Source organism: Bufo bufo, chromosome 9 (genome assembly GCF_905171765.1).
Source record: "Bufo bufo chromosome 9, aBufBuf1.1, whole genome shotgun sequence".
In the NCBI taxonomy this organism is placed as follows: Eukaryota; Metazoa; Chordata; class Amphibia; order Anura; family Bufonidae; genus Bufo; species Bufo bufo.
Window position 1 is genome coordinate 63,366,213 of NC_053397.1, and position 19,503 is coordinate 63,385,715.

General features: G+C 43.5%; 1 protein-coding gene across 1 annotated transcript in view; it reads right to left on the reverse strand.

Annotated features, from left to right (window-relative positions):
• Positions 1–1,983: 1,983 nt before the first annotated feature.
• Positions 1,984–19,503, reverse strand: part of LOC120979791 (calcium-activated chloride channel regulator 1-like) — a 44,485-nt gene continuing 26,965 nt past the window's right edge. Inside the window, exons 10-15 of the mRNA XM_040408748.1 lie at positions 10,138–10,359; positions 7,048–7,318; positions 5,165–5,329; positions 4,122–4,352; positions 2,340–2,677; positions 1,984–2,019 (exon numbers count right to left, since the gene is read on the reverse strand). Coding sequence (XP_040264682.1) covers positions 1,984–2,019; positions 2,340–2,677; positions 4,122–4,352; positions 5,165–5,329; positions 7,048–7,318; positions 10,138–10,359 — 1,263 coding nt within the window. The remainder of the gene's footprint in view (positions 2,020–2,339; positions 2,678–4,121; positions 4,353–5,164; positions 5,330–7,047; positions 7,319–10,137; positions 10,360–19,503) is intronic.

Here is a 19,503-nt window from a genome sequence, read left to right on the forward strand (position 1 = left end):
TTTTTTTTAATGGGTAAATGAAATAAATCTTTATAATAACGACTTGGATTTATATACATTATGCGTTTCCAATCCGTCCCTGATGTCATGTGTGAGCGCCTCAGCTCACCTTGGCCCCCTCCATTGACCACCACACCCCCCTCCTGTCTGATGCTCTGTGTTGCAATGATGTGATCCAAGGACAGCCACCCCTCCCAGCTCCTGCTCTCCAGCTTCGTCCTACCAGGTATGAAGACTTCACCGCCTACCCCAGCCTGTATGTATATAAAAGACGCAGGACTATCGCCAGTAATATATATGGCAGGACTACACCCCTAATAAGGTTACATTCACATGACTGCGCCATGTTTTGAGGCCTACAAATGAAGCCAGGTGAGGCCTCAGGCAGCACCAGGAAGGGGCAAGAGGGGGGCAGCGGAAGAGTGATGGGCAATGAGCGCTTTCATTGGGGCAAAGGTTAAGAAATTGGTATGGGGGGCACCGTTTCGCCTCAGGCAGCAGAAAGGCTAGGTGCACCCCTGCTGTGACCCCTTCCTTATTATTTTCCAGGTACATTATATGACAGGAAGAAGTGAACACGACACTGTAACTAATGAACAAAACATTTTTATTTCCACCTTAACAGTCCTTTAATGAAAAAATCCTGGGAATCTCAAAGCATTTGATTTGTTAGGCATGTTAATGTATCATCCAAACCTGATTTCTAAGGTGATTGTGCAGTAAAATTGTGATAATTCAGCATATTACTATTATTGTAAATTTTAGACCACCTGAATTTGCCCTGGCATGGCGGCAGTTTTAACAAGTTGCACAGTAGCAACTAATGCTGAATCAGAACCTAAAGACAGAGCTAAGGACCTGAGTGTCACATCTCATGCAGACTGATGTACTATAGACCCCTGTTGTAAAGCTGATCTGAACCTTCTATAGGCCTACAACCTCTGTTTGGCATTCTCTGCTATGCTTTTATGAAAAAATACAGTACCTTACAGAGGCACCACATACCTGCACATGAAGTTCCTATGGGTCTATAATATGCCGCAACCAGACCCTAGAGCAGTGATGGCGAACCTATGGCACGGGTGCCAGAGGCGGCACTCAGAGCCCTCTATGTGGGCACCCATGTATGGCATAGCAATATGCTTTAGACTTTTCCTGCCATTCATCATCCCCAGGACACACTATGAACAGCACAGGCAGTGCATTAAATGTAGGCTATTAATCTATTATAGATAAATGATAAAGGACATGAAAGATATATTATATTGGTATTTAGGTTAAATTGCCATGTCAGCACTTTGCGATAAATAAGTGGGTATTTGGTTGCAATTTTGGGCACTTGGTCTCTAAAAGGTTCACCATCGCTGCCCTAGAGTGTCGAAATTATGTGTACCCCACCCAGCGTCGGACTGAAGTCCCTTGGGCCCACCAAAGCAATTGATTCTGAGGACCAACCCTCTGTGTATATAGGACCTTAGGGGCCCTGTGTTACTAGCTTGGGCCCACTGGAGGATCCTCTGGTATGCCAGTCCTGACTCCACATGGTCCTCTCTGTTTTACCTTCAGTCCCTTCTCAAGAGTCCTAACAGTGCTCCCTGCTAAACATGGTGATTGATGGCAGATAAGATCAACAATTTAACATTGGGATTTCAGCCCAGTCCTAAAAATGTAGAAATTCCAGACTATCAGGTTTCAGATAAGTGAATTCTACTTACTGTGTCTGTACCTATACAGAAGTGATCTTTTTTAACGATGTCTTTATTAAACGGGTTACCTATAAAATATTATTGCGATATGCATGCAAGAAAAGTATTGTTTTATGTACATTAAATTTTTTTCTGGTAGCGCCCCCTGGTGCCTATCCTTCTTATCCACCTTCTCTTGCATTCGGTGGTGGACTAGCATGCTCAGTAGCTTCCCTGCTCCCTCAATACTGGAGCAGTGATAATCATAGAGAAGCAGGTGAAGCGGCCCAAACACTTTTCATTCATTCATCTCTACTTCCAAATTCTCTCTGGACTGTGGAGAAGGAAATTGTGGGGGTATTACATACTATATGTATCTGCATATGTATATGTATCTGTAGAGGGATAATTTTGTATGCAGGGGAAGAAGGGGTTAACAAGAGCTAATTGCAGATCATCCTTGGAGATGCAGGTGCTTCAAGAGCTGCTGCCCACCCACAGAAAGGGAAGAAAGCCCCCCAGATAAGGAGATAGGTCATTTAAAAAAAAAAAAAAATAAGTTTAAAATTTGTGTGATAACCCCTTTGCACTTGACCATGTACTGTACATGGTAACTTAAACTATTAGGCAAATCAAAATAGAAAGTGCACATACTATAGTTATATCAGCTGCTGAACCAATTCTACCGCTATCTGGTTCTGGGGTCGTTGGCGATGTTAGTTTTGGCGTTGGAATTGGTGTTGGAGGAATAAAAAGCGCTGCCTGGGCAATGTTTGATATATCAGATCTCTGAAAAGAATCATCAATGGCAACCAAGGAAAAGAACAAAATTGTTCCATTTGTTAACTTTATATTTTCTGGCACAAACGTGAATGTTTCAGTGGATCCCGCCGGCAGAGGAGTAAGACTGGACACATTGATGGCAGTTGACCCATTAAAGTTGTCCCTGAGATCTTTCGGATTGGGGTTCATTCTTAAGTCATAGCTTGTGGCTGAAATGAGCAAAAGACAGAGCAAATTCAAATTAAGCCACTAATGTTAATCATATACATAAGCAGGGGCGTAGCTATAGGGGAAGCGGCTGCTACGGGGCCCAAACTGAGAACGAAAAGTGCAAAAACTGAAAATCATAGGGTCCTGAAAGGGTTAAACTATGGGACATCAGCGCCAATGGTTTAATAATGTATATTACTAGCTACACAGGTGCTGTAACTAGCACATGTGCAACTAGTAATAGATAATGGCCGACCCCTTTAATACTAGAATAGTTCATTTTAAAGGCCTAAAATGTCATTAGAACAATCTTCAAAATCCTCACTCTCCTAAGAATAGACTATGGGGGAGATTCATTATCCCCCTTGCGCCTGAAAAGTGGCATTAAAAAGTCGTAAATTATGGGGGTCATTTACGAACAGATATGCACCACTTTTGTGGCGTATATCTGGTGCAGATTCTGTCGCACAACATGTTGCGGCAGAATCCACAACTTCTTTCCTGCTCACACCAGGTCTAAAAGTTGGCGTGACGTGGTGCGGGGACGGGCCGGTAGGCCTGTTTCACTCATCATTTTCTATGCCTGGTTTTGGTTTAGAAAATGGTCTAAATGTAAGGCAGCCCCTCTACATAACTTCGGAGAACCACCGCCAGCACAGGGACTTATTAAGACCAGCGTCTAAAACGCCGGTCTTAATAAATGTACCCCTATGTGTTTGTGACTTTTTTTTTAAATTGTCGCATCTCTTGACTTTTGCGCCACCCTCGCCAAGAGGGTGTGGCATGGGCTGGAAGAGGCGTTGTCAGCCACCCCAACTAATTTATCTATTTTTACTCCAGTTTTCTGGCGCAATTGAAGCGAGAAATCTACGGCAGCTTTGAGCTGTTATAGATTTCCGGTCAGGCGTTTAGGGGATATCAAGACCAGCGCAGACGGCGCAGGTCTTGATAAATCTCCACCTTATTGTCACCAGATCAAATAGTGGAAGACGACAAAAGTTTTTTTGCAATAAATGTTCATTACAAAATACCTTTTTTATATTACATCGAACAAGCAAGAGTTGCACAATATTTGAACCTCACTTTAAAAGGGGTGTCTAATAAAATAATAATTATACTTTTTTACATGTGCTGATGGGTTTGGCTTCTGAAACCCCTGGAGATCAGCTGTCATGTCCAGGAAAAGATGTGACCAGCCATACATTTCAAATAATTAGCTGTCCATCCTTTCTGCTTACAGGAAAATCATAAGTTATTGAATGCAATGAAATAGTTTCTCCCACAATCCTGGGAAGTAACCCTGCATTGTGTGTCTTGGAATTAGATGCATTTACCATTTCCCGCCTATAAAAAGTGTTGTTCAATTACTGTCTTTATTAATTACAAACCCATTTTTAGCTATGAAATGTAATAAGCTACATATTATATAAAAAGCAGACATACCATTCCCCTGATCCAAGTCATCACCAGTCGCCGTCCACGTAAGAGTGATTGCGCCATTTTTAATCGTTGCATCCAGGTCTATTATCTTATCGGGTTTATAGATGTCTATTGGGATCTTAGTTGGAATGTTGTACACGTCAAATGCTCCTCCAGAGGCTATCCGACTGAATTCTCCCAGGTTCAGGTTACCATCATCCACTTCTGGTCGTGGAGCATTCAAAGTGACTACGCCTGCCGAAAAATAATAGAAATAGGGAAATACTGTACTATTCTTACTGAATCCATGGTATTTTTTGCACAGGGCAAACAAAAGGCAGAGTGGTGACACAAAGGGGACAGCGATAGCATATTCAGTGGACAGTAATGGCATACAGGGATTATTGTTGACACAAGGGGGACAGTGATGGCATACCCCGGAGACAGAGTTGCGACATCCATGTGGCAGAATGATGGCATATAAGGGGGCAGAGTTTTCTAGAGCCATTGTATTTTTTCACACAACAGGCTTTACTGCTAGTCTGATTATAAAGCAAGAAAGGAATCGTAAAGGGGTTGTGTAAGTTTGGGGGGTGGGGGGGAGGTGGCAAACACCTTCTTGGTCAGCCCTGTAAAGGGAATCTTACTTACCTGCTTCTTGGGCCAGCTCCCCGCTCCTTCTCTTTCAGGCCTAGGCTGCTCCGCTGCGCTCCCTCACTGTAAATATCTAATTTGACATCACTGCAGCCAGTCTTTGATTGCAGTGGTGACTTGATCACCTTGCGTCGTCACAAGTATTCACGTTCCAAGGGCAGCCGTTCTCCTCCGTGGCAGCGATTGGCTGCACCCGTGTCAAACTGGATGTTTACAGTGAGAGAGCTCAGAGTAGAAGCCTAGACCTGGAATAAAAGGAGCGGGGGCCAGCATGGGAAGCTTACCTTCACAGGGCTGGCCAAGAGAGCTCCTCCCAAAACTTGCACAACCCATTTAAGACAAAGAGAAACCTTTGAGAATTCAGCTAGGACAACTAATTATTTAGAGAAATAGCTCAACAGGTCAAATCATACCATTATCTACGTATCCTGGCACATAAAATGCACGACTTCTGTGCATTGCTAAGCGGGTTTGACCTTTTACACCTTGGACTCGCACTTTTAGGTTGTATCTCCCATTGATTTTATAGGCAGTGAAGTACCTCGAGTAGACACCATCGTTCTTGACAATGTCCGCACCTAAAATGAAACAATAAATATAAATGAAAAGTAATCTACATTTTATGTCATCATGAAGTTTGTTGAATGAGTTTTCTTTCATTATTTGTTTTTTAATCTATGGCGTAATAGAAATTTCATTGCATATGTAATCTACCACCATATGTAAAACTAGATTTCCCCACTCTGATTAGTTCTGCTTTAAAATTTAAACTAACTAATTTAACTAACTATAAAAGGAATTAAGAGCCAAAGGTTAAAATGTGACAATTCCGTCAACAGGGGGACCACCGAGAATATTATAATGTGGGTTGGGAGTGGTGTCAATAAGAAATAAATTTTACATGGACCCAACCCCTTAAAGCAGGGGTGCCCAACCTGCGGCCCTCAATACCATTCTGTGCGGCTCCCCAACCATCTGGTAACAGACATGTATGTCTATGTCTTGTGGCTGCTCATGTGCATTCTTTATGTATTTCGCCCATTAGATGGGAGTTCTAGAAGTGTAATTAGACATTAATGGTGTATACTCTGTGTTCAATATTAGTGTTGAGCGAGCATGCTCGGCCGAACACCAGTTTGGCTCGAGCATCGCTACGCTTGGCACATCGCGAAGTTCGGCCAAACACCACCTGTGCTCGAGCATGATGCTCTAGTCAGTGAATTTAAATCTAATTTAGCCTCTATTTCTATGCAGAAGATCGTTGTACAGTGAGGGAATCCCTCAGTGTGAGTCTGCGGCTTAAGAATCCCTGCTCTGACTCCACATATAGCTAAGTCCATATATGAAGTCAGTGCTTGGGGACACCCCAGTGTATTTAAATCTAATTTAGCCTGCATTTCAGAAAAGTTTCTGCCAGGATTCAAACTCATGACCTTTTGCATTAGAGGCAAGGCACTTAACCACTTCTGCTGAGACCTATACAGTAGAAGTCTCTTTTTTTTTTTGTTTAAATCACTGGTTATGCAGCTATATAGTATAGTGGTTAAAGTTCTGAGCTCTGATGCAGAAGCTGTGAGTTCAAATCCCATCACAAACTTTTTCACAAATAGAAGTTAAATTAGATTTAAATTTTTTATATTTTTTTTTTGTAATTGTAAAAAATGCATGGCCCAAAATAAATGTGTAATTACAAAAATAAAATATATATATATATATATATATATATATATATATATATATCATCAGCATCTGACCGGCAGAGGTCCGACACCCTGGACCCCGCCGATTAGCTGTTTGAGAAGGCAGCGGTGCTCCAACAGCGCCGCAGCCTTCTCACTGAATGGAGCTTGAATGGAGCTTAGCTCCGCCCAGGCCAGTTGATACTAGTTGTGACGTCACTGGGCCAGCGGTAAACAGTGAGAAGGCCGCGGCTCATTGCTTCTGGCACGCGCCTGAGAGCCAACACCCAGGGCGGACCGCACCCCCCACTTTCCCCCTAGGCATGCCACTGTAGCAGGTTACACTGAATCTTTTCAGACAAAACTATATATCAGTCTGCTCAGTTCCTCCTGCTCTACAACATGCTGGCTGCAGCTCACAAATCATTCAATGTGACTGGATCTTCTCAATTGTTCCTGTTGATAACAAATGTTGGGGGAAAGAAAGATCAGGCATTTTAGATTTCAACCTGCCATGGATTTATTTTCACAGGAGATAAGAGGATGCTAGAGGAGTCTAGCAACTCCTGCATAGACTTCTGTGGATTTGGATGACAACAATGCACCATACAATATACCTGCGCCGTTATCCAGAAGTTCCAGAGTTTCTGTTGCACCGGATGCTGGCTCAATTATTGCCGTTACTTTTGCTCCTCTCACAGGTAACATTCCTTGACTGACTGCTGCATATACAATCATTGGATTCGGGTAAGTGTTTGTGACTGTGTTCATATGGGTATTAACAGTAATTGGAGGCAGGTTTACATCTGCTGCTCTAGAGTTCACAATTAAACCTAGGGCTTGGTTCGATGTAATAAGGTTACAAATGCTATAATCCCATTGTCCTCTCTATGAAGACAAAAAAAACAAAAAAAAAACTGATTACATAAGAGAAGGTATATAGAGTTTTTTTTTTTTTTACTATAACATGAATTTTCCGAAACAACCTTTATCACCAGATTCCTAAACTGAAATAGTGAGAATGATGGCTATCTGCACACTGTGTTCTGCAATGTGGACTGCAGGGTGAGAAGCACCTCCTGGTCATTCTCATTCTGTAGTCACTATTTTTACTTGATCCTCTTGCTCTGAGACTACATGTTATATGCAAACCACCAGATCAGCCTCTCGTTATGTGGGTACGGCTAAGCGGCGACAAAAAAGTCAAGCAACATTCTATGTAATGGTGTTGCAATGTGGCACACAACTTCGACACGACAGTCACAAAAAATCCAGACATGTTGGATTGTGCATCGCTAGTCGTATGTCATGCGTTACTTTTACTCCATTGACTTTAAAGGGGTTCTCCTAGAATTAAGAAAATTAAAATACTTAAATATGACTTTATCACAAATATATTCCTAAATCCCTTTCATTAGTTAAATTTGGCTCCTTTTTTCTAGAGAGCAATCAATAGGATAAATAAAATGGACGCCATCCTATTAGTACACACAAAACCTGTCCTAATCACACAGCAGGACAAGTTACTTCAGAACACTGAGGTAAAGAGCTGCCTCATCCTCCTCTCTGCTCTGCTTGTCAGGGATTATGATCCTGAATACAGCTGATATGATCTTTAGCTGAATCTCTGGAATGGAGATTATGAGGAGACATAAAGTACAGAGAGGATGGACAGGACAGACTGTGGTAATGGAGGGTGCATACAACTGCTGCTGCTCATTATCCACATCCCCACCTCATCTCTGTACTTCATATCTCCTCATGAACTCCATTCTGACAGATTCAGCTGAAGATTTTATTAAACTGTATTCAGGATCTTAATTAGAGATGAGCGAAGTTTACAAAAATTAGTTTCAGCTGCTTCGTAGAATTTCGCAAAGAAATTATCTTTGTAACAAATTACTTGATGTCATAAGTCATCGCGCACGAGATTTTCAATCAAGGTGGCCACAGCGGCCTCTTCGCGCTCAAATGGATGAGGTGAGTATAATTTTTTTTACCACCATTCCAGTGAAAATTTATTCGTTACCACGAAGCATGAGGAAATTCGGCTTTGCGGCCAATCGAATTTTCCCTGACATTCGGATCGAAGTTCACTTCAGATACTTTGATTCACTCACCACTAATTATAATCCCTGACAAGCAGAGCAGAGAGTAGAATAAGGCAGCTGTTTAGCTCAGTGTTGTGAAGTAACTTGTCCTTCTGTGCGATTAGTACAGGTTTTGTGTGCACTAATAGGATGGCGTCCACTTAATTGCACCTGATAATTGCTCCTTATAAATAAATAAAAAAGCCATTATAACTAATGAAGGGTGTTTGGGAATATATTTATAAGTAATATTTAAGTATTTTAATTAATTATATTCTGGAAAACCCCTTTAATGTAAGTCATGCACGATATGCAACTCACCTGGGATATGGCTGTGTTTTCACAGCCATATCACAGCTCCAAAAAAAGATGGGTTGCACAACTTTTCTGTGACTAGCTGTCGCATGACAAGTCGCCATGTAACCGTACCCAAGGGCCTCTTTCACACGAGCGTGATGGATTGGCTCCGGATGCGTTCAGTGAAACCCGCACCATTTTGCAAGCAAGTTCAGTCAGTTTTGTCTACAATTGCGTTTAGTTTTTTCCGCGCAGGTGCTATGCGTTTTGATGCGTTTTTCATGCGCATGAAGGTTTACAAACATGTCTTAGCAACCATCAGTGATAAACGCATTTCATCCGCACTCGCTTGCGGATGAAATGCGTTTTTACTGAAGCTCATTCACTTCTATGGGGCCAGGGCTGCGTGAAAAATGCAGAATATAGAACATGCTGCCTTTTTCACGCAATGCAGAACTGATGCGTGAAATGTACACAGACCAAACAATACACAGTTCGGGGATATACCCCTTACCGGCTCTATCAGGGAACCATGGTGTATGAAAAGCTGACGTTGTGTCATGGTGAGCAGAGACTTCTGAATCAAAGACTGAGAAAAAAACAGCACCGCCGTATTCCAAACTGGTCACTTTATTTGTAGAAAAAAGTAAACACTCAAACAGTATAAAACATCACCTTCTTGACGCGTTTTGGGCAAAGGGCCTGGGTGCCCAAAACGCGTCAAGAGGGTGATGTTTTTTACTGCTTGAGTGTTTACTTTTTTCTACAAATAAAGTGACCAGTTTGGAATACGGCGGTGCTGTTTTTTTTTCAGTCCATGTACTCAGACCCATTGAAATGAATGGGTCAGGATTCAGTGCGGGTGCTATGCGTTCACGTCACGCATTGCACCCGCGCGGAAAACTCGCTCATGTGAAAGGGGCCTAATTGTTCTGATGCTTTGAATCATGTGAATGACTGAGCTGATCTTGACCATTCCTATATTGTTCCCACATCATGAGAATGACCAGTGCTGCCTGCGACTATTCTCACACTGCCTAGCCATTACTGGGATCGGCTGTGCGGTGCGAGAATAGACAGCGTTACCCATGTCACAGCATCTGTTACAGTATATCAGATATACTTCTCAATGCAGCAGAGCTGTGGTGCATGGCAATAGAAATCTGTTCCAAAGTGTTGCGTTTTCCCACATCTTAGTCTGCTCCTTTTTAATAAGATATGCCCCCTTTCCAGCTAAGCCTCAACCCCTTCTCAAGCAAGGTGCAGTGGATTCTCTTTTTATGGCGCATGTACTTCATAAATGAGGCATGTATATCTTACCTCTGCTGTTCCTGGAATTGCCAGCCTAGAAGATTTAGTAGTTGAGTCACTGGTGAAAAATGCCTGTGTGTATATATATCCTTTAGGATCTTGTAATTTAATAGATGGTACAGTAGTTTGCCAGGTAACCACAAAGAAAGTATCGTTTCCCACTGTATTGTCGATGATGACGCTGCCATTTAAGCAATCCTGCGGTTTAAGGACCGACGCTGTGCTTTCCAGCTGTAATGGAACATATTTATACATGTCATATATACTACACACAACAATTTTTCTCTGGCCAAATCTCAACATATTTTCCGGGCAGTCAATGGGCCCCAGTAAAATCAGGCAATGCCAGACTCGGAGAGCTCTGGCAGAATGTTCTCTTTTGGAACAGCCTGCCAGAGACCTGAAATGCTAGGGTGAAACTAGCATTGTAGAGTCAAAAGACTGTTGACAGGTGCCCAACAGGTACTCATGCTATTAGGCCTCTTGCACAGGAACGTGTGTTGGCCGTGCCCGTGCTGCGGTCCGCCATGCACGGGCACCTACCGCAGACTAGCCGCGGGGTCTGCGATCCATCCGTTCCACAAAAAGATAGGACAAGTTCTATCTTTTTGCGGAACGGAAGCACGGAACGGAACCCCACAAAAGCACTCCGTAGTGCTTCCGTTCCGTGGTTCCGTTCCGCACCGCATCTCCGGATTTGCGGACCCGATCAAGTGAATGGGTCCACATCCGTGAAGCAGAATGCACATGGCTGGTGTCCCGTGCATTGCGGACCCGCCGTATGCGGGCCACAATACGGCCACGGGGGACACATAGTCGTGTGCAAGAGGGCTTATGCTCAGTACACTTACATGACTCTTGACTAACCATAAAACCTTCAGAAACCCTCAACCAGTACAGCAAATAAAAAGACCCCTTGCAATACTAACATAAATAAATTTACTGCACTAAGCACCATACAAGACAAACGTAAAATTAAACAGTTCAAAAGTTATGTTAAGAAAATACAGGCACTTTTCAAGTAGATTACGGGGGGGAATGGGGTCTGATAATATTTTTAAAGGGGTTTTCCAGGATAGTGTCACAATCCCTTTAAAGAGGTTGTCCGAGTGTTTTATACTAATGACGTATCCTCAGTATAATCTTCTTTCCTTCTACATCTAAAGGAAAACAAAGGTTTCTATACCAGCATGTGGTGGGGGTCTGACACCCAGCATCCCTGGCAATCTGTTGTTTGGCAAGGCCATGGCACACCATTGTATAGCGGCTGTGCTCGGTATTGCAGATCAGCCCCATTCACTTAAAGTGGACTGAGCTGCGCCTAATCCACGTAATCAATGAGGGTAATAATACTGGCCTATGGAAAGCTGCAAGGAGGCCGCAGCACTTAATGAAGCGATGCAGCATCTTCAAGCAGTTGATTGCTGGGGTGCTGGGAGTTGTACCCCTACTGATCAGATACTGATGACCTATCCTCAGAAAACCCCTTTAATGTCTATCTGTGCAGCACAGGGGATATCTATCAATGGTTTCAATCGAGGCATAAAAAAGCCACAGATTATGGAACAACCCATATATGTAGCTATGTTAAAATGTAACTTTTATTTGCTTTATATTAAAAATAAAAAGTGTGAGCTAATCAAAGAGATGATAAAAATAGCTGTTAACTGTGTCCCAAACTTGCTCGTCTTTCAAATGTGAGTAATTTTCTGGTGGTAGGGATGTGCACACTCCCTACACTACCACTTAAGTGATGCTAACGACTCAACTTATGGTCAGTTGATTCACAGGCTCACTAAGAAGATGGATCACCCTAGTATAATCATTACTACTGCATGATACTAGACTGAGGACAACAGTCGACAGATTCCTAAAACTGCCCCCTGGGTTGTGAGATTGTGAAACAGCTATTTCTGCATAATGTTTGTACTGAAACTGTAATTTGACATTCTGGGCAATAGAGGCCACTGTTTTGCAGCTACAGCCAGCACACTCTGGGATTTGAATATGCAAAACAGATGATGACTCATGCTGATGACTCATGCTGTGTGTGCCAGACAGAGCAGGAAGTGGTGATCTGACATGGTGGAAGGATTGTGCTGTGAGGGACTGAATCCGATTCCATCCTGGCTTGCAGATGGCCGGCAGTTAATGGACACTCAAAAGAAGGAGAGTAAGGCTACTTTCACACTAGCGTTTGGGGCTCCGCTTGTGAGCTCCGTTTGAAGGGTCTCACAAGCGGCCCCGAACACATCCGTACTGCCCCAATGCATTCTGAGTGGATGCGGATCCGCTCAGAATGCATCAGTCTGGCAGCGTTCAGCCTCCGCTCAGCAAGCAGCGTTCGGGTGTCCGCCTGGCCGTGCGGAGGCAAACGGATCCGTCCAGACTTACAATGTAAGTCAATGGGGACGGATCCGTTTGAAGTTGACACAATATGGCTCAATTTTCAAACGGATCCGTCCCCCATTGACTTTTAATGTAAAGTCTGGACGGATCCGTCGGAACTACTTTCACACTTAGAATTTTTTTTAAACTATAATGCAGACGGATCCGTTCTGAACGGATTCAAACGTCTGCATTATAGGAGCGGATCCGTCTGTGCAGACACCAGACGGACCCGCTCTGAACGCAAGTGTGAAAGTAGCCTAACTGTTATACCCTTACTGAATCCAGCTCTTTTGAAAGAGAGGTTGTCCCAGGAAGACCAGTTCAGTGTGTGGACAGAAGGCCTCATCATCAAGCAAGGCCGCACGGTTGCTGGGAGGCTGCATCCTCTGGCCCAGAACGGACGCAGGTCAGTACACCCGGTTACGGATTGTAATATATTGTGTGGCGCCTGAAGTAACAGAGACTAGCCTAGGCCTCGCATTAGTTAGTTAGTTAGTTAGTTAGTTAGGATTATATCGTTTTGCTAGGCTTTTCTGTACTGGACTGCAGCGCAGTTATTGACTTGCAGGCTCTGCTGCGTCTGCCACCGGCTAGGCGTGTCCTCTGTAGCGGCACAGCCCGACTTGCAGGCTCTGCTGTGTCCGCCATCGGCTAGGCCTGTCCAGTGGGCAGGGACATTGACTGTGGGTCCAGGATATAGCGTTTTTCTATGTATGTTTGCATTGTTTTGGTTATGTTTGTGATATAACTTTTTTGCATAAGTAAAGTTTCTGTTCTTGCATATTAAGCAGGTGTCAGTGTCGCTTTCCTTGTCTGTGACTTCGCTGTATCCTGGGGAGCCCACCCCGGTACACGGCTTACAGGGTAGTTGGCCTACATAGGCTGTTTAGTGAGTTTTGTTGAATACACCTATACCCCGATAGGGTCCATCTTGGGCATTTGTATTAACCCATATATGTGCCATAATTTGCGACTTTTTTAAGTTTCTCAACACTTTTTCAAAGTAGGTAGAAAAGAGACGGGGCAAATTTACTATAATTTATGCCTGAAGCCAGCGTATATTGTAGCTGAAAAATTTAGGATGCTTTCTTGAGATGCGTTACTGCCATGAAGTTTTAAATGAGTTAACATATTTTTCACCCTATAAAAAGCACTTTTCCCCCCCAAAGTGAGGGAAAATATCACTGTAGCTTAGGGAACGAATACTAATGAGCAATTCCATTATGGAGGTGCTCATTAGTCCAGTAGGACTGGACAGCGGTGAATACATTGCTCCCTGTGCTGGCTCTGTACTCAACACTTCCTGGTCTTCTGCTGAGCTGTGCACGCTGTGATGTGACCTGTGCAAAATGTAAGTGCAGTGTCCTGAAACACACTGCTTAATATTGTGATTGTGTTTCATGTAAACTGTCCTTGTAAAGATCTTCTCATAAAGTTGCATAGGGAGTGGGAGGTTTTTACAAGCCTCCCAGGGCTAACTCCTCCCTACACTGAGTGTGTTCAGAGAGCAGGAAGAAGAAAGTCTGTGTGTGATGCCTGAGGACAAGCTGAACCTCAGCTTCCATCTTGGAGGGTTACAAAACCTCCATAGTTAATTCTATGCACCAGCCCATAGAAGGGCAAAGATCACAGTATCTCCAGACAACTCAAAGAGGTAATGAAGATATTGACAAAGGAAGGTAACTGTTGTGTATATGACTCCAGCCTCCTTTGCATTAGGTGGAGAGATCTCAAGCTATCAGCTACCCACCATACTTAAAGACAAAAGGATCATTTGGCTGAATATAGTATTCCTATAAAATGAAACTGAAGTATAGGATTATACATACAGTACGATAAAAACAGAATTAACCTCCAATTTGGAGCATTAAGAGAAAGAAAGACTGATTGTCATTAAAGACTATTCCCCATGCAACTTCTGAGAACTAATGGGAATCCTTGTAAAAGCTGCTCTGATGTAAAGGACTTTTCATACATTGAGACCTGTGGATCAGCTTCAGTAAAATACCAGGAGTTTATTTAAAACTCTAGTCTCTTTATTCCATATCATCTTAACTACTACTCTCAACATTTGCACCTAACGGTGCTGGCGTCACGAACCAGGGGCCCAGCCACAAGCACCCTAAACATCACTACCATCAAGGGCACCTCAACCAACATCTGGTTGGTGTTTCCTGCAACAGAGAGTGCCCCGGAAGATCTTGTGCTGTCTTCCCATCCCCTGCACTGCCGGCCCCAAGGGACAACGAAACCGTGAGTACTACTATCCTCGGCACCTCATTCACTAGTATGCTCACGCCCGAAATAATCCTTAGGGAGCCCTGGCACGCTACATAGAATTGGCATCACAAGTGAAAGACATGACCAAAGAGCACCATTACATCCCATTGTAAGCAAAACACCTCTAGAAATAGTGGCCATTGATCACATAAAGCTAGAACCAAGTCGCTCAGGATATACCTACGCCATGAAAATAATTGATCACTACACCAAATTTGTAGTAGCTGTACCTGTTAAAGACTTGACAGCCAAAACAACCGCAAACGTTTTCTGGAAGAATTTCCTGTAGCCTTATGGAGGCCCTGAAAAAATTCTCACAGATCAAGGATCTGCCTTTGAATCCTAACTCTTCCATGAACCACGTTCACTTCACAATTGTCAGAAGTTGAGAACAGCGTACCATCCTCAAGGTAATGGACTTTGCGAGAAAATGAACCAAATCTTGATTGAGATGTTGAGAGCTGAACCACCTGCTAAAAGAACTGATTGGCCAACTCTACTACCTCAACTGATATATATATTTACAACAACACCATCCATTGTTCTACTGGATACACTCCATATTACCTTATGTTTGGCCGTCAAGGAAGATTACCTACAGATCTCGCCTTGGATGTACAAGTTCCAGATTCCATCAATCCTTTACCACAAACAGATTGGGTCAACAGATTGGGTCAGTGAACATCAAAAACGCCTAGCTGATGCCCAAGAGATTGTCCAAATCTGCCTGGCGAATGTATGCCAAAAGCAACAGAAATACTATGATCAGTCTGCAAAAGCAGAACCTTTAAGAATTGGTAACCATGTGTGGCTGAAAAATAATCATCGCACCAGTAAACTGGATAGTAAATGGGAAAGAGAACCCTACGTCATTACAGCTATTCCCAATCCTGAGACTGATATCTACTAAATCACCAAGGAGAACAGAGCACTACAAATGGTGCATCGCAACCGTCTCAAGCTGTGTTTGAAGGAAGAAGCTCCAATCCAAGAAGAAACTCCATCCACAGAGCAAGTGTCTGAAAAGTCACCTGATCCAGAGGAACCAAAACAGTCCATTGCAAAACTATTATTGGAATCTGATCCCCTACAGTGGTTTCTTATGCCGGGACATAACTTTCTTGTTCCCGACAAGACTTATACAGCCCCACTTCATCCGGAAGAAGTACCTCATGAAGGATCCTCAGAAGCTCAAGAAGTACCATGTGACCTTGAACCAAGGCCTATAGAGCCACAGCTACTTCGGAGATCCGACCGGATTACTACAGGTCAGCCTCGTGCCCGTTATAGGGAGTTCCTACAACAGCAGCCGAGGAGGAGACTTCCAGCTCTTCCAGTTCAACTGTGATTACATTCTTACATCATTTGGAGCTACAGAGCCAGAGTAAGAGACTCATTGCTTTGATTATTTGCCTTGCTCTAAGGGACTCTCTAAAGACTCCTTTGCCCTTGTTTTGCAACGTTCAAGTCATGTGCCCGGAGATGGACTTTGATGTACTAAAGCCCTCCGTGATATTCTACAACCTTTATGCTTCATGCCCAGCGAACGGACTCCTGCTCTGTGAGCCTCCTGAGAAATTCCCTTTTTGTTTTACGTCATGGACTATCCTGCTCTTTACTGTATCGCTGTGCCAGGTCAGCTCCCCCAGTTCCCCAGTTACAAGAGAAACTACGGCCCTTGTCACTCATTTTGTATTGTGATGCTCCTGATATATATATATATATATATATATATATGCCCAACCCAATTCTCTTATAGCCAAAGAAGAGAAACCGCAAGAATGGGTTAATGGTATGGTGTATATGCATGCATGCTCTTTTTGTGTTTTCCAGGTGATGCATCATCGTGGCAAGAGTGCGTTGAGGGCAACTTACGTTAAAGAAGGGGGGGATGCAGTGTCCTGAAACACACTGCTTAATGTTGTGATTGTGTTTCATGTAAACTGTCCTTATAAAGATGTTCTCATAAAATTGCATAGGGGGTGGGAGGTTCTAACAAGCCTCCCAGGGCTAACTCCTCCCTACACTGAGTGTGTTCCGAAAGCAGGAAGAAGAAAGTCTGTGTGTGATGCCTGAGGACAACCTGCACCTCAGCTTCCATCTTGGAGGGTTACAAAACCTCCATAGTTAATTCTATGCACCAGCCCATAGAAGGGCAAAGATCACAGTATCTCCAGACAACTCAGAGAGGTAATGAAGATATTGACAAAGGAAGGTAACTGTTGTGTATAGGACTCCAGCCTCCTTTGCATTAGGTGGAGAGATCTCAAGCTATCAGCTACCCACCATACTTAAAGACAAAAGGATCATTTGTCTGAATATAGTATTCCTATAAAAGGAAACTGAAGTATAGGATTATACAGTACGATAAAGCATTAACCTCCAATTTGAGCATTAAGAGAAAGACAGACTGATTGTCATTAAGGACTATTCCCCATGCAACTTCTGAGAACTAATGGGAATCCTTGTAAAAGCTGCTCTGATGTAAAGGACTTTTCATACATTGAGACCTGTGGATCAGCTTCAGTAAAATACCAGGAGTTTATTTAAAACTCTAGTCTCTTTATTCCATATCATCTTAACTTCTACTCTCAACATTTGCACCGAACCAGGGGCCCAGCTACAAGCACCCTAAACATCACCACCATCAAAGGCACCTCAACCAACATCTGGCTGGTGTTCCCTGCAACAGAGAGTGCGCCGGAAGATCTCGTGCTGTCTTCCCATCCACTGCACTGCCGGCCCCAAAGGACAACGAAACCGTGAGTACTACTATCCTCGGCACTTCATTCACTAGTATGCTCACGCCCGAAATAATCCTTTGGGAGCCCTGGCATGCTGCATAAGGATGTTGGCGCACTCTGTGACCTCACACTGTGCGACATTGGGTCACAGTACAGCATGGCAGGAAAAGCGCTGGATGTCAGGAGCGGCGGTAGCATCCAGAGGAGGAGTGGTGAGTTGATTTTTTTTTTGTCTGCACTGAAGTATGATTAACATAGGTGTTTGATCTGAGGTCTGATTGGGGGTCATATTCACATTTGGGGACTGATTTGAGGTCTGAATGGGGGTCATTCACATTGCGGGTCTGATTTGAGGTCTGATTGGGTGTCATATTCACCTTGTGTGTTTGATCTGAGGTCTGATTTGGGGTCATTTTCAAATTGGGGGTCCTACCTGAGGTCTGTATGGGGTCATTCACATTGCAGATCTGATCTGAGGTCTGATTGGTGGTCACATTCACATAGGGGGTTTTATCTCAGGTTTGAATGGGGGTCATTTACATTAGGAGTTCTATCTGAAGTCTGAATAGGGGTTATTCACATTAGGGTCTGATCTAAGGTCCTATTCGCATTGGGGTCTGATCTGAGGTCTGATTTGGGGTCATTTATATGGGGTTATGATATGAGGTGTGATTGGGGTTTTATATACATTGGGGTTCTGAGCTGAGGTCTGATTGGGGGTCTTATTAACATTGGGGGTCTGATTGATAGTCTGAGCTGAGGTTTGATGAAAAATATATATTTTTCTTATTTTTCTCCTCTAAAACTTAGGTGCATCTTAGGGTCCATTCACACGTCCGCAAAATGGGTCCGCATCCGATCCGCAATTTTGAGGAACGGGTGTGGACCCATTCATTTTCAATGGGGCCGCAAAAGATTCGGACAGCACACAGTGTGCTGTTCGCATCCGCACTTCCGTTCTGCGGCCCCGCAAAAAAATAGAACATGTCCAATTCTTGTCCGCAGACACGGACAAGAAAAGGCATTTCTATCATAGTGCCGGCCATGTGTGGTCCGCAATTTACGGACCGCAAAACATTTGCGGACGTGTGAATGGACCCTTATGGGCAGTTCCGTTTTATAGGGCGAAAAACACAGTAATTTTTTTTTTCATGAAAAGGTCAAATGTCTCACTTTCAACGTCTGATATATGTTCTATGATCTATTGTGAATAAAATATAGGTCTATGAGATTTGCCTACCTTTGCATTGTTTTTATTGACATTTATTCACATTTTACACCTAGTTTTCTGAACCTTACTATGTAACATATTCCTACGTAGTATAGCATAACCATTACTACATAGTAAAACCCTACATGGAGTTTGGATGTTCTCCTCCGGGTACTCCTGTTTCCTCCCACATTCCACTGATAGTAAACTTAGATTGTGCGCCCCACTGGGGACAGCGGGATGCTAATGTCTGTAAAGTCCTGCGGATAGTGTTGAGCGAATCGAAGTGTCCGAAGTGGACTTCGATCTGAATTTTAGGAATATTTTGATTCGCTCCGAAGCCGAATTTCCTCGTGCTTTGTGGAGACGAATTGATTTTCGGTAAAGAATAAAAAAATTTTTTTACCTTTACCTCATCCGTTTGAGTGTGAAGAAGCCGCCACGGCCATCGTGCTTGATGATCCTGCGTGAAATCTCGTGCACGGCACAAGATTCCGCACTGGATCTTTTAGGGTCCATTCACACATCCGTATGTGTTTTTGCGGATCCGCAAAACACGGACACCGGCAATGTGAGTTCCGCATTTTTCGGACCGCACATTGCTGGCACTATAATAGAAAATGCCTAATCTTGTCCGCAATTGTGGACAAGAATAGGACATGTTCAATTTTTTTCAGGGAACGGAATTGCGGACCCGGAAGTGTGGATCCGCATTTCCGGAACCAGACCGCACATCGTGTGGCCCCATAG